General features: G+C 46.0%; 1 protein-coding gene across 1 annotated transcript in view; it reads right to left on the bottom strand.

The window, feature by feature from the left end:
* Positions 1-4,579: 4,579 nt before the first annotated feature.
* The window catches only part of GDF10 (growth differentiation factor 10), a 30,728-nt gene continuing 16,399 nt past the window's right edge, over positions 4,580-18,908 (bottom strand). The window contains exon 3 of the mRNA XM_065408441.1: positions 4,580-4,771. Within this exon, the coding sequence (XP_065264513.1) occupies positions 4,580-4,771 (192 nt within the window). The remainder of the gene's footprint in view (positions 4,772-18,908) is intronic.

The following is an 18,908-nucleotide window of genomic DNA, read 5'->3' as shown; positions in this document are numbered from 1 at the left end:
GTGCCGGATGTACCCCCATTGACTTCAGTGGAGTTATTCCTGATTTATAGCAAGATAAGTGGGAGGAGAATCAGGCCCTGTATTTTTAAGTGAGACTCTTATCAGCACCCTGGCCTAAGATGTAGATACTCACATCAAACAAAAGCCTTTGGATCTTACCCTTCTATCTAAGGTACTTACATTCTCCAACACCTGCAGTGTTTTCCACACAGGGACATTCAGCAGAGAGCGGTGAATTACACTAGGTGTAATATTCACCCCCACAGGGGGGAGGGGCAGTACAAGTCTGGAATTAAATGATGCATGAGCTTTGGACAGAGGAGCCGGTCTAGGGAGATTGTGCAAGGTGATCTCACCACTATGGGGCCACATCCTGCTCTCACTTACCCCCATGGACTTCAGTGGGTGGAGTTAACAACAACAACAACAACAACAAAACCTACAATCCTGGTCCTATAGTCTCACTATACAGCAAGTCAGTGGAAGTGGGAAACAAGATGGGGACAGTCTCCTGGAATGCAGTGATGCTAAAAAAGAGGCTTAGAGAGCCAATTGAATTTGCGTTTCAGTGAAATGCTGTAACTAAGCCCTGGTCTACACTACAAGTTTAGGTCGAATTTAGCAGCGTTAGATCGATTTAACCCTGCATCCGTCCACACGACAAAGCCATTTTTGTCGACTTAAAGGGCTCTTAAAATCTATTTCTGTACTCCTCCCCGATGAGGGGATTAGTGCTGAAATTGACCCTGCTGGGTCGAATTTGGGGTAGTGTGGACGCAATTCAGCGGTATTGGCCTCCGGGAGCTATCCCAGAGTGCTCCATTGTGACCGCTCTGGACAGCACTCTCAATTCAGATGCACTGGCCAGGTAGACAGGAAAAGCCACACAAACTTTTGAATTTCATTTCCTGTTTGGCCAGCGTAGCGAGCTGATCAGAACAGGTGACCATGCAGAGCTCATCAGCACAGGTGACCATGGAGTCCCAGAATCGCAAAAGAGTTCCAGCATGGACTGAACGGGAGGTACTGCATCTGATCGCTGTTTGGGGAGATGAATCCGTGCTATCCAAACTCCGTTCCAAAATACGAAATGCCGGAATATTTGAAAAAATCTCCAAGGGCGGAGGTTATAACAGGGACCCACAGCAGTGCCACGTGAAGCCTGCCAAAGAACCGGAGAGGCAAACGGCCGCTCCGGGTCAGAGCCCCAGACATGCCACTTCTATGATGAGCTGCATGCCATTCTAGGGGGTGCCCCTACAACTACCCCACCTCTGTGCTTCCCACCTCCCCCACCCCTCCCGGGCTACCTTGGCAGTTATCCCCCCATTTGTGTGACAAATTAATAAAGAATGCATGAATTTGAAACAGCAATGACTTTATTGCCTCTACAAGCGGAGATCAAAGGGGGGGAGGGGAGGGAGGTTGGCTTACAGGGAAATAGAGTGAACCAAGGGGGTGGGTTTTAATCAAGGAGAAACAAACAGAACTTTCACACCGTAGCCTGGCCAGTCATGAAACTGGTTTTCAAAGCTTCTCTGATGCACAGCGCTTCCTGGTGTGCTCTTCTAACCGCCCTCGTGTCTGGCTACGCGTAATCAGTGGCCAGGCAATTTGCCTCAACCTCCCACCCCGCCATAAACATCTCCCCCTTACTCTCACAGATATTGTGGAGCACACAGCAAGCAGTAATAACGATGGGAATATTGGTTTCGCTGAGGTCTAACCGAGTCAGTAAACTGCGCCAACGAGCTTTTAAACGTCCAAAGGCACATTCTACCACCATTATGCACTTGCTCAGCCTATAGTTGAACTGCTCCTTACTACTGTCCAGGCTTCATGAGCCATGGGAGCAAGGGGTAAGCTGGGGTAGGTGCGACCGTGTGGTACTGCCGACTGGGAAAGCAGCCTGAGGCAGAAGCCTCCAGCTGGCATGATATTCCAGGCAGGACTGTATCTTCATTAGACAAAACTTAAAGAAGAGAATGACCTGGAGTCATTCTCATTTTTGTCCAGGCGCCCCCGACTGACCTCACCGAGGCCGGCCAGGAGCACCTATGTCTGCCCAGGCGCCCCCGACCAACCTAACCGAGGTTGGCCAGGAGCACCCACTAGCAGTCGTATTGCACCGTCTGCTGTCCACAAGGCAAGGCAAGGCAGGGCAAGGGGATGCTGCTGTATAGCACTGCAGTACCGCGTCTGCCAGCAGCACCCAGGAGACATACAATGACAGTGAGCTGAGCGGGCTCCATGCTTGCTGTGGTATGTCGTCTGCACGGGTAACCCAGGAAAAAAGGCGAGAAATGATTTTTTGCAGTTGCTTTCATGGAGGGAGGGAGGAAGGGGGGGCCTGACGACATGTACCCAGAACCACCCGCAACAATGTTTTTGCCCTATCAGGCATTGGGAGTTCAACCCAGAATTCCAATGGGGGGGGCAGAGACTGCAGGAACTGTGGGATAGCTATCACAGTGCAACGCTCGGAAAGTCGACACTAGCCTCGGAACTGTGGACGCACACCGCCGACTTTATGCGCTTAGTGGGGACACACACAATCGACTGTATCAAATCAATTTCTAAAAAACTGACTTCTATTAAATTGACCTAATTTCGTAGCGTAGACATACCCTAAGAAAGTGAGTGTAGTCCTTGGATGTAGGAGCTGGGGAATATCAAGTAGGAGTAGGGAGGAGGTATTACTTCTTTTCCAGGCATTAGTGAGACCATACTGGATACAGTGTGCTGTTCTGGTGTCCATTCGCCAAAGAATGATATTAAACTTGGGAGTTCAGAAAAGAGCCATGAAAGAGATTTTTCCAGATCTCAAAACTACTTAGTGAGAAACTAAAGAAACTTTATTTAGTTTAGCTAAGAGAATGGTTAGAGGTGACCTGATCATGGTATACAAGTACAATAGAACCTCAGAGTTATGAACACCTCAGGAATGGAGGTTGTTCGTAACGCTGAACATTATGGTTGTTCTTTCAAAAATGTACAACTGAACATTGACTCAATACAGCTTTGAAGCTTTACTATGCAGAAGAAAAATGCTGCTTTCCCTTTATTTTTTTTTTAGTAGTTTACATTTAACACAGTACTGTGCTGTATTTGGATTTATTTATTTTTTTGTCTCTGCTGCTGCCTGATTGCATACTTCCAGTTCCAAATGAGGTGTGTGGTTGACTGGTCAGTTCGTAACTCTGGTGTTCGTAACTCTGAGGTTCTACTGTACCTACGTGGAAGAAACTTCTGATAGTAGACATCTTATATCTAGGAGAAAAAGGCATAAGAGCCAGTGATTTGAAGCTGGACAAATTCAGACTAGAAATGAGGCACAGTTTTAACGGGGGGGGGGGGGTGGAGGGGAAAATAACAATTGGAACAACTTACCTAGGGAGAGGATAGATTCTTCATCATTTGAAGGCTTTAAATCAAGATTAGATATCTTTCAAAGACCCGCTCTAGCTCCAAACAGAAGTTATGGGTTTGATGCAGAAATTACTGGGTCAGGTTGTCTGGCCTGCATTATGAAGGAGGCCAGAAGAGATTATCATAACAATCCCTTCTAGTTTAAGCTAATAAAAATTATTATGACAAGCATAACTAGGCTTTTCCAAGTAAGATAACTTTGATTTCCTTCCAATTAGCACAATGCAATAATCTATATTTAGAGATATGAAACATGCATGAGATTTAGAGAACCATTTTAACTAGTTTAGATACTACTGTACCTTTAATTTATTTAGCTTTTGTTAAAAGCATTTAACAATCGATCTAGAGGATATAAAGTATAACTTACAAAAATATAAATCTTGGTTATTTTTAGTATTTAAACATATTACTATATAGTTTGTGTTATTCAGAGAATATATATGTTTAACAATCTGAAATTAACCAGCAAACAAGTGACTGTGGGAAGGAGTTACATACGTCTTTTGTAAAATATATATTAGGGAAAGGTAACCAAAAGTGGTTATATTAACATACTGTATATATAAAAGCTTATACAGTACACTACATTTGAATCCCAAAGAAAAATGTACATATTAAGCCTTTTATTACAGCATTCTTTTTCAGTATAAATATGTGGATTAAAAGGTATAAGTGAGTGTTTAGGCAAAAAAAAAATACAATTTTTGTACAAAAAATATGATTCTAGAGTAAGCCTGCCTTTGCAGAGTCCATTTTTCACCTTCTTGGTTAGCTGAAGAGATAAAACAGTCAGAAAAATAGCACATACAAATGTATCTTAGTCCTCAGTTTATGGCAAACTGTTTAAGTAGAAGTGATTACACTAACTACCGATTTCTTAGCTAGCCAGGTTTTGTTTGTTTGTTTTTTAAAGTGGGCGATTTCTGGCTGATGAATCCCTGTTAATTTGCAAGACACATGGTGACATTAAGGGAGATCTTTTGAGGGGAGCTTGTGTATTACTTTAGAGTCTCCTCATTCTTTCTGTGGATGGAGTTGTAGACCTGCATTCATTCATAAACACAGGCCAATTGATTTCCCATTCACGACTTTCCCAGTGTAGCTGGGCAGGGGGCGCTGGTCTCCTTAAAGGAGCATTGGCATAGACTTATCGGCAGGCACAGGTCTCCACAGACATATTGGGGTACACCTTTAAAACAACATTTTTGTTCTCGTCTAAGAACAGGACGCTGAGGGAGTTCATCTTGTCAGGAACGCAGCAGGGTTCGGGAATGCCTGGAATGATTCCCACGGCTTTTACAATGCTCTGGATTGTGGCATGATTCGATGGCCGGACAATCTGGAACAGAGAAGGAAATAAATTACCCCTTCATTTATGGGAAGTCACTTTCCCATGGGCTTGGAAAAGAACAGCAGTTTTTTTTTCTTTTTTGAACAAATGAAAATATGAGCCCAGATCATGGCTTCTCCCAGGCCAGTGAGTCAGAGGGGTGCAAAGCACAGAGACACCCCCCTGCCCGCTTACCTGGACTGGATTCTTACCCAAGAGGCAGCTATCAGTCATACTGCAGTGCTCATACTCCCTTAGCTTATGCATATAGGAGAGCACTGGCAGTACAGCTAGCACTCCATGCCCTAGGATAAGGGGCATGGCTAGGCTACTACAACTTGCAGCTGGAGTGAGGCGTTTCCCTCTCCCCGCTATGTAGACAGGTCTCACTGCCTCCAGCCCCTGCCTGCTCACAATAGGTTTTCCCTTTTCCGCCACCTCAGCAGGCCTCTGGCACCCAGAGGCCTAACACGATGTTTGGAGGAAACCATTGGAACAAAAGGAAAAGTGGTATGAAGTTAGTTTGCAGTTCAACTGGTGCAATAGTGGTGCCTTAAACAATACATAGCTTGTGTTACTTTTACTACTGATTTTCTAATAGCAACAGACCAACGATGTTCAGCAATAGGGAGACTTTAAAAAGGTATGACAGAATGGAAATAGTTTAATACAGGATAATAAAATAAACCAGGAATAAGTTCTCAGTATTTGGATCCAGGTACTGAAAGCACACTTCATCCAGTACTCGGCAATCCAAAAAACGCAGCTCAGCTCCGGCTTGTTGCTCAGTTACTTTATTAGGCACGTAACAGCTCTTCGCCCATGCTGGCCAAGCCCAGCTGCAGGAGGTTTAGGTACAGGGTGGTACCACAATTCCAATTCATGTCATACACTACCCAATTTATATACAACTATCTTGGCTACTAACATCTGTACTTCTTGCATGTAAGGACCAATTGCTTTGCAGATTTAAGGCAAGCTCATCCTCTCAGGGTATTCCTTCCTACTTTGCTTACTATAAACATACCCACAATAGTTAGTTTAGTTAGTTTCTGCCTCCCTTGTTTACTAACAATAGTTAATTGTTTCAGCAATTACTTGTTCAGGCTTGTCTTAACTTGGGGATGCTTATATCTTAGTTAGCACTAAATGTGATAGTCAAACCATGATCTGGCCATATGGGGAAACATTTGCCATGAACAATTGTGTACCAAATCTGGGCACACCGTTTCCGCAAACAGATGCCTGCAGATCTGAAAATCCAGGGTTGCATATGAAGTCCCTTCACCCACTATTGAAATGCAGCAACCTCTAGGATGGAACGATAACAAGAACATTGCTGCTTTCACTGAAATGAAATACGTGGCATGCACTTGATTTTTTTTATATACAGGAGAGGGTTTTAGGAGAAACAGGTTTGAACCTCCTACTTTAACAATCACAACATAATATCCCTTGCTGCTTTTTAGCTACAGCAGCACATCAGTACAAACTCAGCCAGGCTAAAATTTTCAAATGCTCTCAAACTAAACCAAGGAACTTGGAGCCACTATGAGGATATGCTATGTGCTGGTCCTTCAGGGTCCCTACAACAAGTCTTGTCTAGCGCCTTATCCTTATTCAGGCCAGGCTCAGAATTCTGCCAGTCTTGTAGGAAGCCTGGCCCAAGTTTTGAGCAACCATGGGCTAGCTTTTGCTTTATCTTTGTGCCAGTGCATGCTCTTAAGGGAAAGCTTGCAAGACTTGGAGCTGAAGGCACAGCAGGGATGGTGCTGAGGCAGTGGTATAGTCATGGTCCACATGTTACATGGTAGTGAGTTTAAGCTACACACGGCAGGCCAAATTCTGTCCTCATTTACTCCTTATCCAGTCCCACCGTAGGAGCAATTTGGTCCTAAGAGTACAGAAGGGTGGGGCTGAAGCAGGAAAAAATACAACCAGGAAAAAATACAACCAGGAGGTATAAGATAAAGTAGCCACCCCACACCTTTTATCTTACACCTTCAGACCCACCTTTCCTCTTCTACAATCCCACCACATGAGAAGTTATACCTACTTATGCCAATTTCCTGACTCACACCACCCTAAGAACTGGGTGTTATCTCATGGTTTTGACTTCTCCCTCCCCTGGAAAAAAGAAAAACCAGGTTGGGGTTGCAAAACTGTATGGAGGGCCAGGCCACCGCCTGGCCACCGCCTCCTATCCGTCCCCTCCCACTTCCTACCCCCTGACTGCCCCCCTCAGAACCCCTGACCCATCCAACCCCCCCACTCCTTGTCCCCTAACCACCCCCTCCCAGGACCCCCCCACCCCTAGCCGCCCCCTGAGACCTCACCCCCTATCCAACTGCCCCAATCCCTGTACCGACTGCCCCCCTGACCCCTATCCACACCCCCGCCCCCTGACAGGCCCCCCCGGGACTCCCACACTTATCCAACCCCCACCCTGTTCCCCATCCCCTGACCGCCCCCCCCAAAACCTCCGCCCCTTATCCAACCCCCCGGCCCCAGCCCCCTTACCATGCTGCTCAGAGCAGCATGTCTGGCAGCCACGCCACCTGGCCAGAGCCAGACACGCTGCCGTGCTGCTCTGCAGGAGCGCGCAGCTCTGCCGCCCAGAGCGCTGCCCACATGGCGGTGGGGCTGTGGGGGAGGGGGGACCGCAGGGGAGGGGCCGGGGGCAGCCTCTCCGGCCGGGAGCTCAGGGGCCGGGCAGGACGGTCCCGCGGGCCAGATATGGCCCGCAGGCCGTAGTTTGCCCACCTCTGGCAAAGACCAAATGAAATTGTATGTGGGGCTAGTACATTGGATGTTTTGTGGCTAGTTCCTTGTGTAAGGGGACTGTTGCCCCCTTACTAACATTCAGTGGGGGTGTTTTGGTTGGCTAGCTCCCAGCACTAAAAGGGGAAGGGTCGATGGGAAATCAGGAGCCTGAGACTGACAGTCCCCAGGAACAATGGGGAGACGCCAATGCTCCAGATCAGTCTGATTGACAGGGCGGACAGGCTAATCAGGGAGTCAGGAGGCCAGGGGGGTCCCGTCCTCCGTGTGAACTGGAATTGCCTGGGTCAGACAGAGTGGGGCCGAGCTAAGGAGAGAGCAGGGGCCCAAGCTAAGCTGCTGGAAGCAGAGCTGCAGCCCCAAAGCCAGAGCACAGCCCAGAGAGAGCAGACCTGTCCTGGGGGCAGAGCTGCAGCAACCAGAGCCAGAGGGGCCAGAGAAGCAGCCCAGGGAGCTGGAGGCAGAGCAGCAGCAGCAGCAGCAGCCGTGCTGAGGCAGAGTGGAGCTGGAGCTGGAGCTGGGGCTGGAGCAGTCCGGAGCTGGGTGCGGTGAGCAGCTGGGGAGAGTGAGGGGGATCCTGGGCAGTGGGCCCAGCACAGGGAGACGCCTCAACCAAGAGGCCCTGCAGGCCAGACTTGAGGGGGATCGTAACCCTGACAGGGTGGGGGCGATGCTGGGAAGAAGGGTCCTGCCACCTAGAGCCTGAGAGCGTGTGGCCACCACCAGAGCAAGTGTCTCTGCAGCACAGCCAGGGCCTGAGAAGGAGGCCTGGGACCTACAAGGAACAGACTGTGAACTGCCCTGACGTTCCAGAGACACTGCTTGTGATGATCCCTGCCACAGAGCAGGGTGATGTGTTTTCCTTTAACCTTTCCCATTTTTCCTTATTCTTTTTTTTTTTAATTAATTGTTAATTAAACAACTGGTATTTGCTTTAAATTGTATGTAATGATCAGTGGGTCAGGGAGGTGCCCAGTGCAGAGAGAGTACCCCGGAGTGGGGACACCCTAGCCCCTGTCCTGGGTGACCACAGCAGGGTTGGGGGTCGAGCCCCCCAGGAATCCTGGGCCCAGCCTTGTCGGGGTTTACAAGGACTCTGCCAGACAGGAGAGTGGAAGGGGAGTCCTCAAGGGCAGGGAGGCCTCTGGGTAAAGGAAGTGGGAGCGAGGACTCGGATCCTTTCGCTAGCCCACTTCACCGGGGTAGTGCAGAAGCCAGGAAAGTTCCCCACAATAGCGGGACCATTCCCCCGCTTACACTTGGAAAACTGGAGATGGGACAGAAATTTCTATCTAGAGCCCTAGTTGAGCAGCCACCAATGGAAGAAGAAAAGGCTTTAGAGAAAGATGTCAAAGTCTACATTGATCTAGTTCTGGCAGCAATTTCAGCATCTGCTAGCTGACTTCAGCAAATTAGAGATGAACAACTAAGGAAGAGACTTGCCAGAAACTGACTCAATTCTGCCAAAGAGGGTGGGATGGAAGGAGGCAACTCCCAACAGACCTATTACTGTATTGGCAGGAACAAAACAACCTTCACATGGCTGATTGCCTGCTTCTGAAAGGACAGCACATTCTTATCCCTATGGTACTTCAGAAAGAGGTGGTCTTCAAAATCCATAAGGGACACCAAGGTATAAACATATGTGGGCCATGAGCACAACAATTCATATGGAGGCCTGGTCTGAGTAGGCAAATTCAGACCTTAGTAGAGGGCTGCAAGTTATGAAACAAGAAAAACAAAACAAAATAAAACAATCGCTAGAACCATTCCTCTCTACAAAGCTACCTGACCAGCCTTGGCAGCAGGTAGTCACAGATTCATTTTTCTGGAAAGGACACACATACATTATTATAATTTATTACTTCTCCAGATATATTGACTTGGCTGTCGTTTCACAGACTCCATCAGCACAGGTCATCCGGAAATGAAAGTCAATATTAGCTAGCATGGAGTTCCTGAAGGCCTCATAATAGATAATGGACCTCAATTTACCTCTGAAACATTCCTAGCATTTTCACAGGACTTTGAACAACATACTAGTAGTCCACAATAACCCAAAGCAACAGGGAGGAGGAGAGAGCAGTGCAGAGTTTCAAAAGACTTCTGCAAAATCAGTGGACCCATATAAAGCACTCTTGGCATTTTGGTCAACCACCACTTATATCCGGACTATCTCCAGCAGAAGTTCTGCTGGAAAGATGACTGAGGATGCCTCTACCTGTGGCACTGATCAAGCTTAAACCTAAGTGGCCTGACCTGAAGGAAATTTGAAAATGGGACGCTGAAATAAAAATTCAGCAGCAACAAAACGTCAGTGTTCAACACATAACAAAAGCACTATCTGAATGGAGACCAGGGAACAAAGTGTGGATCAAAAGCATCCAGACATGTGAAACTTGGCAGAAACTCCTGGATCCTACCTAGAGGAGACTCAAAAAGGACTTCTCCAGAGGTATCGGATTCATCTTCAATATTTCCCAACACAACAAAGAGAGAATCTAGGACCTGCAGGACTCTGATGGAAGTGAGAGCCCTACACAGGGAAACACACACACACACACACACACAGTTCTCAAGTTGCTGCTTAAAGCACGGCTCTTTGTGTTCATACTCTCGCACTACAACACTGATTTTTCCACAATGACTCAGTGCTAGATAGATGCTCATAGACACAGAGCCAGATCCACAGCTGGTGTAAGTCAGCATAGTTCCACTGAAGTCAATGCTGATGATTTACATCACCAGAAGATCTAGGTAGTTGATATTGACAAGGGTACGGTCCTGGAGATGTTGTTAGCAATATGTCCTCCCTGACATTAACCATGCCTCTCTGGCGGGAACTGGATGGCTCAGGAGTTGGTAAGTGGCTACAGAGCTGCTCCCCATTAGTAAGTGTAGTAGAATCCAGTAGTGACTAAAAGTCATGAGGCTCATTTGTGAAATTCTCACTGATGATGGTGAACACTTATGTGAGTAGTCTTACTGAGAGGTTGCTTGCCAGAATGAGGAAGGGTTCCAGTTGTGTGGGATAAGTCTCATGACTGGAATACTGGTATAGAGGGCTACAGCTGGTGCAGGTGGGATAAAAAAGGAGATGTTTGTTGCATTATACTTCAAGAATATATTCACTTGTGCTGAGGTCCAGAAGGAGGTGAGAGGAAAATCAGTTGATAGTCTCTGGGTAAAGATAAAAGGGGGGGAAATAGAGGTGATATCATGATAGGGGTCTACGATAGCCCACCAAATCAGGAAGATGAGGTGGATGAGGCCTTTTTAGAACAAATAACAGAAATACTCAAAACACAAGACCTGATAGTAATGGGGGACTTTAACTACCCAGACATCTGTTGGAAAAGTATTATGGCAAAACACAAAATTTCTAGTAAGTTCTTGGAATGCACTGGGGACAACTTCCTGCCTGCCCTCGCTCCGCACCGCTCCCGGAAGCGGATGGCATGTCCCTGTGGCCCCTGGGGAGGGGGTCTCCATGTGCTGCCCCCGCCTCGAGCGCCGACTCCGCAGCTCCCATTGGCTGGGAACTGCGGCCAATGGGCGCTGCGGGGGTGGTGCCTGTGGGCAGCAGAGCACGGAGACCCCTTGGCCCCCCCGCCTAGGACCCGTTGCCAGAGGTGTGTGCCGGTCACTTTTGGTAACCGCCTGAGATAAGCACTGACCCCCTGGCCACCTCCTGCACCCCAACCCCCTGCCCCAGTCTAAAACCCGCACCCTCTCCCGCACCCAAACTCTCTCCCAGGGCCCGCATCCCTTCCCACACCCAAACTCCCTCCCAGAGCTCGCACCCCCTCCCACACCCAAACTCCCTCCCAGAGCTCGCACCCCCTCCCACACCCAAACTCCCTCCCAGAGCCCTCACCCCATACCCCCCCTGCACCCAAACTCCCTCCCAGAGCCTGCATCCTGCACCCCCTCCCGCACCCAAACTCCCTCCCAGAGCCTGCATCCTGCACCCCCTCCCGCACCCAAACTCCCTCCCAGAGCCTGCATCCTGCACCCCCTCCCGCACCCAAACTCCCTCCCAGAGCCCAACCCCGCATTCCCTCCCGCACCCAAACTCCCTCCCAAAGCCCAACCCCGCACTCCTTCCCACATCCAAACTCCCTCCCAGAGCCCGCACCCCACACCCCCTCTTGCACCCAAACTCCCTCCTAGGGCCCGCACTCCCTCCCAGAGCCCGCACCCCATACCCCTCCCGCACCCAAACTCCCTCCCAGAGCCTGCACCCTGCACCCCCTCCTGCACCCAAACTCCCTCCCAGAGTCCGACCCTGCACCCCCTCCCACATCCAAACTACCTCCCAGAGCCTGCACCAGCACCCCCTCCCGCACCCCAACTCCCTGCCCCAGCCTGGTGAAAGTGAGTGAGGGTGGGGGAGAATGAGTGATGGAGGGAGGGGGGATGGAATGAGCAGGGGGCGGGGCCTCAGAGAAGGGGCGGGACAGGGGTATGGTCTCAGGGAAGGGATGGGGCAGGGGACAGGGCAAAGGTCTTTGGGTTTGCGCAATTAGACAGTTGGCAACCCTACCAGGTGGGCATGTGAAAGCCCTGGCCATGCCAGAAGAGCACGCCCATCAGCGCAGCCAGCAGCTCACTGGGCACCAGCAGCACAGCTGGCAGCTCGCTAGGCACCAGCCAGCGCAGGCGCAGCGCCGCCCAAATGTCAGGCGGCCCATGTCCATGTGGGCGCAGCTTGTGCATGCGTGGGGGCCCATTGATTGTTCTGCCCAGAGGCCCGGAGTTGCTGTCAGCGGGCCTGTCTGAAGGTGAAAGGCATTTTGGGTGAAAGTGATCATGCATTACATCTATGACTTCTAAGGAAAGGAAGGAGTGAGAGCAGCAAAATAAGGACAAGGGACTTCAAAAAAAGCAGACTTTAACAAATTCAGAGAACTGGTTGGTGAGGTCCCATGGGAAGAAAATCACAGGGAAAAAGAAGGAATGCTGGCAGTTTCTTAAGAAGACATTAAAGGCACAACTGCAAACTACCCTGATGTGAGGGAAAGATAGGAAGAATAATAAAAAGCAATTATGGCTCCATCAGAAGCTTTTTAATGACCTGAAAATCAAAAAGAAATCCTACAAGAAGTAGAAAGATAGACAAATTACCAAGGAGTGCAAAGGAATAGCACAAGAACATAGGGAAAAAATCAGAAAGGCTCAGGCAGAAAATGAGTTACACCTAGCAATGGACATAAAAGGCAGTAAGGAGAGTTCTTTAAACACATTGGGAGCAAGAGAAAGACAAAAAGTGTAGGTCCTCTGCTTCAGCGGCTCTCAACTTATCCAGACTACTGTACCCCTTTCAGGAGTCTTTGTCTTGCTTACCCCCCAAGTTCCACCTCATTTAAAAACTACTTGCTTACAAAATCAGACATAAAAATACAAGAGTATCACAGAACACTGTTATTGAAAAAGTGCTGACTTTCTCATTTTTACCATATAAATATAAAATCAATCAATTGGAATATAAATATTGTACCTATATTTTAGTGTATAATATTTAGAGCAGTATAAACAAGTCGTATGAAATTTTAGATTATACTGACTTTGCTAGTGCTTTTCATTTCACCTGTTGTAAAACTAGGCAAATATCTAGATGAGTTGATGTACCCCCTGGAAGACCTCTGTATCCCCCAGGGATACACATTCCCCTGGTTAAGAACCACTGCTCTCCTTAGTAGGGAAGGAGTGCTCATAACTGATAACATCAAGAAGGCTGAGGTGTTTAATGCCTATTTTTCTTCAATCTTCACTAAAAAGGTCAATTGCGACCAGATACTCAACACAATTAATATTTACCACAAGGGTAAAGGAACACAAGCCAAAACAGGAAAAGAAAAGGTTAAAGACTATTTAGATAAGTTCAATGTATTCAAATTGGAAGGGCCAGATGAAATTCATCCTAGGGTACTTAAGGAACTAGCTAAAGAAATCTCAGAACCGTTAGCAATTACCTCCGAGAACTCATGAAGGATGGGAGAGGTCCCAGAGGACAGGAGACGGGTAAACATAGTATCTATCTTTTAAAAGTGGAACAAAAAGAACCCTTGGAATTACTGATCAATCAGCCTAAATTTTTGATCCCGGAAAAGATACTGGAACAAATTATTAAGTAATCAAGTTGAAACACCTGGAGGATAATAGGGTTATGAGGAATAGCCTGCATGGATTTGTCAAGAACAAATCATGCCAAACCAACCTAATTTCCTTCTTTGACAGGATTACTGGCCTAGTGGATAGGATAGGTGGGAAGCAGTAGCTGTGATATATCTTTGTTTTAGTAAGGCTTTTGACACAGTCCCACATGACATTCTCATAAGCAAACTAGGGAAATGTAGTCTAGATGAATTTATTATAAAGTGAGTGCACAACTGGTTGAAAGACTATACTCAATATAAATTGTTTATTGTCACACTGGGTGGGTATATCTAGTGGGGTCCTTCAGGGTTCAGTCCTGGGTCAGGGTACTATTTAATATTTTCATTAATGACTTGGATAATGGAGTGGAGAGGATGCTTATAAAATTTGCAGATGATACCAAGCTGGGAGTGGCTGCAAGCACTTTGGAGGACAGGATTAGAATTCAAAATGACCTTGACAAATTGGAGAATTAGTCTGAATTGGACACGATGAAATTCAATAAAGACAAATGCAAAGTACTTCACTTAGGAAGGAAAATCAAATGCACAACTAAAAAATGGGGAATAACTGGGTAGGTGGTAGTACTGTTGAAAAGGATCAGGGAGGTTATAGTGGATCATAAATTAAATATGAGTCAACAATGTGATGCCCTTGAGAAAAAGGCTAATATAATTCTGGGGTGTATTAAAAAGAGTGTCATATGTAAGTCATGGGAGCTAATTGTCTTGCTCTACTTGGCATCGTTGAGGCCTCAGCTGGAGTATTCTGTCCAGTTCTGGTGCACCATGTTAGAAAAGATGTGGAGAAAATGGAAAGAGTCCAGAGGACAGTGACAAAAATGATAAAAGCTTTAGGAAACCTGAGCTCTGAGGAAAGATTAAAAAAACTGGGCATGTTTAGTCTTGAGAAAAAAATGAGGGGGGACCTGATAGTCTTCAAATATCTTAAGGGTTGTTATAAAGAGGCTGGTGATCAGTCGTTCTCCAGGTCCACTGAAGTTAGGATGAGAAGTAATGGGCTTAATCTGCAGCAAGGGAGATTTAGGTTTGATATTAGGAAAAACCTTCTAACTCTAAGGATAGTCAAACCCTGAAATTGGCTTCCAAGGGAGGTTGTGGAATCCCCGTCACTGGAAATTTTTAAGAACAGGCTGGACAAACATCTCTCTGGGATGATCTAGGTTTACTTTGTTCTGCCTCCACACAGGGGGCTGGACTAGACGGCCTCTCAAGGTCCCTTCCAGATCAACATTTCTCTGATTCTATTGTTGGGGGGGATCTAAGTGAACTGGTTAGTGGGACTCAATTCCTAGCAGACAGGTGTCCACACTATCAAAACTGGCCACCATCAGAACTGGCACTTGTTTGGCAATCCCAGCAGCCAGGCTAGTTGTTGACAGGCCATGGAAACGGGACTTATCCCTTACCTCACAGGTAGCCTCTCTGGGCCAGGGGAGAGGCACTTGGGCAAGGTGTGTCAGCGTGCAGTGCTGATACCTGTGTTTTGGACATAGATTGAGGACTTCACTCTCTAGTCAGTTTCTTATTAAGATCCCAGCAGAAAGGAAAACACTTCTCTCCTGATTTGTCAATGCTCAGCATCCCAGATGTATCGCATGGCTCCAGCACTGTATCCCGCAAAGAGAGCACTTTGTTCTTTAGTTACAGCTTATCAATCTCCCATTCCCGTGTTGGCTGGTCTAGGACAAGTTTTTAGAGCAGCCTGAACCTGACCTCTAACTTTTATGACATCCAAAATCACATGCCCACATTCTTGACCACCTCGTTTTGAGTGACCACATTTTTACATGTCCCAACATTTGTATTTGCCCTTGCAAATAGTATTTCCTCCCCCCACCCACCTCCTAGAGATTAAGTAGTTTGCCTGCTTGGAAGTGGATAGCTGAAGACTGTATCCAAGAATTTAGTTTCCCTTCTCTGTGCTCAAATTGTGGGTGCTCAAACTTATCAACGACAGAAAATTTGGCTTTATATCTCAGTATTGTATTTATTTTCTCTGAAATACAAGTTGTGAGCAGCCAGCAAGCAGACTTTCCAGAACAGTGGGACATAACAAGAGACAGGCCCAAACCAAAACCACAGATCTGAACCCACACAGATTTTGAAGCTGCATCTATCAGAATTTCAACTCTGTGGCTCAGATGCATCTACATGCCTAATACTTCTGAAGGCCAAGTAGTGACAGCATGAAAACTGGATTTGTTTTGACACCTGAATACTTAGAGAGACCTATGTCTATAGTTCGCTGTTCCTTACCTTAGAAACAACTTAGCCTATTTATGATATATTTCAGATTTAAGATTTTTTTTGTATTCCGACTAAGAATTCTTCACTCACTTTTGGCCCTGTGCAGTGTGAAACAGCAGGTTTAACACAGAAAAACTGACATAATCAATTTGTTCACAAGAACCCAGATTTGTTGGAGCAAAGGGGCTTATGGCTGAAGCACAGGATTGGGAGTCTGATGTGGATTCTATGCCACAGACTTCACAAGTGGCCTTGGGTGACCTCTGTGCCTCAGTTTTCCCATCTGTAAAAAGGGATGACACCTATTTCAGTTTTTGGAGATTCTCTGATGTAAAGCATTATCCGTTATTTGTGTGCACGTTGGGTAATTCATAGGCTAAGGCCAGAAGGGTCCACTGTGATCATTTAGTCTGACCCACTGCATAACACCGGCCATCGGACTTCCCTCAATTCATTCCTATTCGAACTAGAGCAGATCTTTTCAGAAAAATATCTAATCTTGATTTTAAAATTGCCGGTGATGGAGAATTCACCACAACTCTTGGTAATTTTTTTCCCAATGGTTAATTACCCTCACGGTTAAAATATTGTGCCTTAGTTCTAGTATGAATTTGTCTAGCCTTTGGATCTTGTTTGTTTGCTGGATTGAAGAGCCCTTTATCATCAAATTTTTGTTCCTCATAAAGGTACTTATAGTCTGTGACTAAGTCACCCCTTAACCGTCTCTTTGTAAACTAAGTAGATTGATCTCCTTCAGTCTCTCACTGTAAGGCAGGTTTTCCAATCCTTTAATTATTCTCGTGGCTCTTCTCTGAACCCTCTCAGTGTATCAACATCCTTGTTGAACTGTTGACACCTGAACCAAACACAGTATTGCAGTAGTGGTCGCCAAATACAGAGGTATTACAACCTTGCTACTCAAAAGTCCTCGGTATATGCATTATGCTTAACTGCTCATCTGAGCAGTTTGCATGTACACATGCATTTTCTATGTAAGAACATAAGAATGGTCATACTGAGTCAGACCAATGGTCCATTTAACCCAGTATCCTGTCTTCCCAAGAGTGGCCAATGCCAGGTGCTTCAAGGGGAATGAACAGAAAAGATAATCATTAAGTGATCTAACCCATGTTGACCAATCCCAGCTTCTGGCAAACACAGGCTAAGGACACCATCCCTGCTCATCTTGTCTAATAGCCACTGATGGACCTATCCTCCATGAACTTATCTAGTTCCTTTTTGAACCCTGTTATAGCCTTGGCCTTCACAACATCCTCTGGCAAGGAGTTCCACAGGTTGACTGTGTGTTGTGTGAAGAAATACTTCCTTTTGTTTGTTTTAAACCTGCTGCCTATTCATTTCATTTGGTGACCTCTAGTTCTTGTGTTATGAGAAGGAGTAAATAACACTTTCTTATTTACTTTCTCCACACCAGTCATGATTTTATAGACCTCTATCATATCCCCCTTAGTCATCTCTTTTCCAAGCTGAAAAGTCCCAGTTTTTTTAATCTCTCCTCATATGGAAGCTGTTCCATACCCCTAATCATTTTTGTTTCCCTTTTCTGTACCTTTTCCAATTCTAATATATCTTTTTGAGATGGGGTGACCAGATCTGCATGCAATATTCAATATGTTGGCGTACAGTGGATTTATATAGCGGCAATATGATATTTCCTGTCTTATTATCTATCCCTTTCCTAATGATTCTCAACATTCTGTTCACTTTTTTGACTGCCGCTGAGTGGATGTTTTCAAAGAACTATCCACAATGACTCCAAGATCTCTTTCTTGAGTGGTAACAGTTAATTTAGACCCCATCATTTTATATGTATAGTTGGGACTATGTTTTCCAATGTGCATTACTTTGCATTTATCCACATTGAATTTCATCTGCCATTTTGTTGCCCAGTCACCCAGTTTTGTGAGATCCCTTTGTAACTCTTTGCAGTCTGTTTTGGACTTAACTATCTTGAGTAGTTTTGTATCATCTGCAAATTTTGCCACCTTGCTGTTTACCCCTTTTTCCAGATCACTTATGAATATATTGAATAGGACTGTTCCTAGTACAGAACCCTGGACACCACTATTTACCACTCTCCATGCTGAAAACTGGCCATTTATTCCTATCCTTTTTTTCCTATCTTTTAACCAATTACTGATCCAGGAGATGACCTTCCCTCTTATCCCACGACAGCTTACTTTGCTTAAGAGCCTTTGGTGAAGGACCTTCTCAAAGGCATTCTGAAAATCTAAGTACACTATATCCACTGGATCACCCTTGTCCGCATGCTTGTTGACCCCCTCAAAGAATTCTATTGGATTGGGGAGGCATGATTTCCCTTTACAAAAACCATGTGGACTCTTCCCCCAACAAATGTACATTTGTCAGGTTTCTGAAGTTGTATAAGTTGTGCCCTGCTTTGAAAGTGTGTTGTTTAAAAATCCAAGTCTCTACAAAATTAATTATCTCCATATCTTACAAAAACTCCATAAATTATCCTTTCTAGTATTTTCTGCTATTTCTTATGGTGCCCTGTTGAGGGCACAGATGATATATATACATTTGAATGTAGAAGGACATCTCCAGTGAGAGTAGAAAACTCATTTGTCTGGTAGTGCTGAATGAGGAGTTAGATATAAGATTGCTTTCACATATGCAGGTTCTAGCAGCGAAGAAAAGCAGGAAATCATAATAACCATAATGTACATCTGGGGTCAAATCTAGAAGGCAAAGCTCCCACAGGACTTCAGCTTGGAACTTTATTAATAAGTTTCATCTAGTTCTATAGAAGGGATTCAAAACACAGCAGTAACACTATTGTACGATGTATTGTTGGGCCCCATTAATGTAGAATCTTCCCTCCCATCCAAAAGCAAGCTGAAGATTTGGTGCATGTGATAATAGTTTAATCCATTGTGTATGCCTGTGTGCTG

This window comes from Emys orbicularis, chromosome 7, assembly GCF_028017835.1.
Source record: "Emys orbicularis isolate rEmyOrb1 chromosome 7, rEmyOrb1.hap1, whole genome shotgun sequence".
Classification (NCBI taxonomy): Eukaryota; Metazoa; Chordata; order Testudines; family Emydidae; genus Emys; species Emys orbicularis.
Note: the sequence above shows the minus strand (reverse complement) of the source record. Positions and strands in the feature narration are given on the sequence as shown.